Source organism: Dromiciops gliroides, chromosome 1, assembly GCF_019393635.1.
Source record: "Dromiciops gliroides isolate mDroGli1 chromosome 1, mDroGli1.pri, whole genome shotgun sequence".
In the NCBI taxonomy this organism is placed as follows: Eukaryota; Metazoa; Chordata; class Mammalia; order Microbiotheria; family Microbiotheriidae; genus Dromiciops; species Dromiciops gliroides.
This window is the reverse complement of record NC_057861.1, coordinates 583,239,203-583,243,438: the sequence shown is the minus strand read 5'-3', so window position 1 is coordinate 583,243,438 and position 4,236 is coordinate 583,239,203. Positions and strand designations below refer to the sequence as shown.

General features: G+C 35.2%; 1 protein-coding gene across 1 annotated transcript; it reads right to left on the bottom strand.

The window, feature by feature from the left end:
* Positions 1–1,820: 1,820 nt before the first annotated feature.
* Positions 1,821–3,857, bottom strand: TNFRSF17 (TNF receptor superfamily member 17). Its single transcript, XM_043975585.1, is given in 3 exon segments — positions 1,821–2,119; positions 3,245–3,391; positions 3,737–3,857. Coding segments are annotated over 3 exon segments (564 nt in total). The 5' UTR covers positions 3,855–3,857.
* Positions 3,858–4,236: the final 379 nt, after the last annotated feature.

The window sequence follows — 4,236 nt, the reverse complement described above, 5'->3', positions numbered from 1 at the left end:
CTTTTTCCACTTGCAACCCAAACTTTTAACCTGAGAAATTTTTTCATGACCCCGGGCATGTAGGTATATAAAATAGGTATATATAAAATCTTTTACTGTTGCCAAATTTTTTTGCAAAACCCCACATTCAGTTACACAACCTCATAAAAGTTTGCTACCCACAATTTAAGAAACTTTGTTCTAGAGATACCCAGCCTTTGAGTACAAGCGTAGAAATAACCCTAGAAGCAATATTACAACTACAAAATGACATGTTGAACTAGATGGACAACTAAACAAATTGTGGTATATGAATGTAATGGAATACTATTGTGCTGTAAGAAATGATGAGCAGGAGGCTTTCAGAGAAACTTGGAAGTACTTACATGAACTGATGCTGAGTGAGAAAAGCAGAACCAGGAGAACACTGTACATAATAACAGCAACATTATGTTGAACTAGATGGACGTTGAGGTTGCTTCCAGATAGATATGTGTGCATGTGTATAAAACTATCTGAAGGGGGCATAGCTAGGTGGCGCAGTGGATAGAGTACCGGCTCTGGATTCAGGAGGACCTTGAATTCAAAACCGGCCTCAGACACTTGGCATTTATTAGCTGTGTGACCCTGGGTAAATCATTTAACCCTCATTGCCATGCAACCAAAAAAAAAAAAAATCCAACGAGGAGCTTTCACTTAGATTCCTGCTTAGGAACACAGAAGGGGGCTACATAATTCATATATATGACAGGTAAAATACATCAACATTTTAGTCACAAGGACAAAAGATGTTTCCCCTGAATTCACTGGGAGAGGAAGTGTCAGGGAACATTTAATATATAATTCCTTGGCCAGCACACTTTTATAATTAATTTGTAAATATGTTGAGTTACCACAGTGTACAATTTCTGCTTCATTGCAGACAACAGAAAGGTGGGATAAATGAAACATTTGCTGGCATATGAGAAGGATTTTATCTTCCCATTGTGTGATAAAGCTGCTTTCCTAAATGAAGGTGTTTGCAAATGAATGAAAGAGGATCCCTACATCCTAAATCTCAGAATGAAAATTCCAAGCTTATTTTGGCTTCCATAATTCTTATAGTCCTATCCATTAAACCTCTGTATAAGAGTTGCAATTTCTTAATTTTCATTTGTTTTCATTTTGCCTTGTTGTTGTTGTTTGTCCTTTGTTCTTGAAGAGGACCATGACAGATGTCATGACTTGCACTGAATTAGATTTAAGTGAGGAAGGGCTATGCAAAGTCACCAGCCTCACTCTCTTCTCCAGAACCATCCGGGTCTAGTGGCAAGATAAAGACCTTGGCCTTTTAAGCTGAAGCCTTTCACTGGTGTCAGTTTGCCTGACGGCAACAGCCATTCAGTAATTAAGGATAGGTAAGAAGGGAGGCAATGTGTATTGGGAAAGTTCATTGAAAGCTTTTTTTAAAAAATTCTATTGCCTCAAGCATTTCCTATTTTTTCACTCCCTCATTTCCTTTAGCAATGAATAAAACTTTAAACCTGTCCTGGGATGTTCAGTTTATTTTTCTACTGTGTAAAGTGAATTTTGAGTAAATACACAAATACAAAACAAGCAACTTGAAACTGACACATTGCTCCTTTTTCTTAGTGAATAGAGAATACATTAATGAAATAGAGGAGCTTTTTGTAGTTGGCTCTCAAGCAAAAAGTAGAGAAATCAAGATAGAGATTCTAAAATGAAAAAAAAATAGTTATATTGATAACGGATGACAGCAACTATTATAAAAGGATGTGGTGCATCACTCTGTTTATGGACATAAATTTTTCAAGTGGCACTATCCCAGTCAAACTGGGTCATTATGTTGTGAAAATTGATTTCCATATCCCCATGAAAGTGTCATTCATGGAACCTGGTAAACTCTTGCAAAAATCATTTGTTTTTGTAGTGACAAGAACAGTTGCTCCTTCTTCCATGGCTGGGATTGGGAAGGGTATATCTAAGGTTGTGTCTTCTTTGTGTAGATTACAGTCTTTACAATTGCATTCTTTTACTATGTATGTCATAGTGGTACTGCTTGTAGGGAGAATTCCAGTTTTGTCATTCTCACTCTAATCAAGATCAACTTTAGTAATCTCCTGTAGCTCAGCTTTTGGCTCTGCAAAGACATAAACAAGTATAGCATTATTTATCATAGGCTTTAACACTGAGGCCTTATTATATCACTGAGAAAGTACATCTTTCCACAAAGTGGTCTTTGCATGGTAAGCCTTAAGTTCTTAACAAGACCAGAATCCTCTGTAAGTATACATTACACAATGTCAAAATCTGGAGCTAGAGACAAGCCAACATTCATTCAATCTACATTGTTTAAGTTAATGGATTTTTTAAAAAGGAATATGCATTGAGAATGTAATGAAAGAAAGTCTCCATTATGTTTACATTATACACATGTGAAAAAAATCTTAATACTTTCCCTGACATTCCCCTGGAGTAATTCTATTTTAAAAATTATAAAAACCCCTCATAAAACACTATTTCCCACCTGTCCAAAATACTCTAACCAATGAAAGTAAAAGAAGTGGAACAGATGTCTCACTTCCCTAGTTCTATTATAAATAAATAGATGCATGTTTTACAAATTAAGCACTAACTAAAAAAGTTGGGAAACTGACTAACATGTTTAAGGATCAGTCCATGGACAGAGGTGGAAACCTAAGCCTTAATATTTCTTTCATAAAGAGTTCTTAAGTAAGACAATGAATACTCTATTGCCAGTCCTTCACTAGAAAACTTTAGACCAAGGAGGCTTGATATCCAAAAGAATTGACTTGAGCAGTCTTCCTCAGTGAAGACTTAAGTACTTTTATGCAAGTGAATCACTTAAATTTGTATTAAAAATATATGGATGTAGCCAGATACCCTTTTCCTGATACCAAGGGGTAGGGCTGGCAATTTCTCCTAGTATAGTATTAATCAGTCTGTCAGATTTGCCAAAGATACCAATGTTTCCTGAAAAATACTTCTGTTCTTTGATAGTCATCCCTTATGGAAAGATTTTGGAGGAAGGCGTGGGTGCTATCAACATCATAATGAATACAGTAGAAATGAATGTTGTTCTGCAGAATTTGAGCGAATTAACTCATTCACCAATGCACTCAAAAGATTTATGACTTAAAGTTCCACAGACAAAAAAGAAAAAGAAAAAATTGAAAGTCACAACTGCCATCCCATGAAGTTAGGTTTCAAAAAGATTTAAAATTAAACTCATCACACTTTGTACCTGTATTTTCTAAGTCATCGTTTGATCTCTCAGGGCTCATTTTCTTCAGGATAAGTATTAGAAAGAAAATTGTCAAAGATGAAATTATTCCCACACCTAAGCAGATCCAAAGACTCACATCTGTGATTTTCAGGGAACTGGTAGTACCTTTATCAATAGACAATGGCAGATATAATGAAGACAAGACAAAATACAAACAATTTAAATATAACATAATTTGTCAAATTTCTCTTCTTGATCAGTATTGACTTTCTATAATCTAAATAACCCTCTGTTTTTATAATTGATAAACTATATTTTGCTGATAAGATTCAATAAATGCATTCAGTTCTACTTTGAATAATTTCTGTTGGTTTTAATCATTACAATCTGTCATTATCATGTATTATTTAGAAAATGTCACTGTCTTCCTTATGTATTTTACTTGGAACAAAGACAGAACCTGCATAGCAAGCTAATAAATAAATGCAAGAGAAATATTCCATTACTTACTTGCATTACAATAACTCTGACACACCAAAGAGGGGGTGTTGGAACATCGAAGGTGGCAGGGTTTGCAAGCATACAGCAAATTGTCAAAATATTCATTTTGGAAGCACCTTTGTACCATCTGTATCACTATCCCCCAAAACTGGAGAACCATAAAAAAAAAATAGTAAGAATGGACAGGAAAAGTCTTGTTAAGTTGCCCCTAGCAAATGTAGTAACAACAGCAGCTAAATATCAAACAGTGCATTGTGTTCTGAGGTTTTTCATAAGGGGGTTTCCCCTTCAGACTAAGACTTGGTGGCTAAGGATTTGAATACCAACTAAATTCAAATTTCTAAGTAATCTAACCTGTGGTGGCCTAGACACAAGACCAAGGTAGTATAAATATGAAGAGTAAATCATTCATGAAACAGAAACTGTTTATTTATAGAAGCTATTTCCCAAACAGGTGAATTAAGTAAAACTTGGAGAGTGCAGATAAATCCTGAGACATAAGGGAGAGG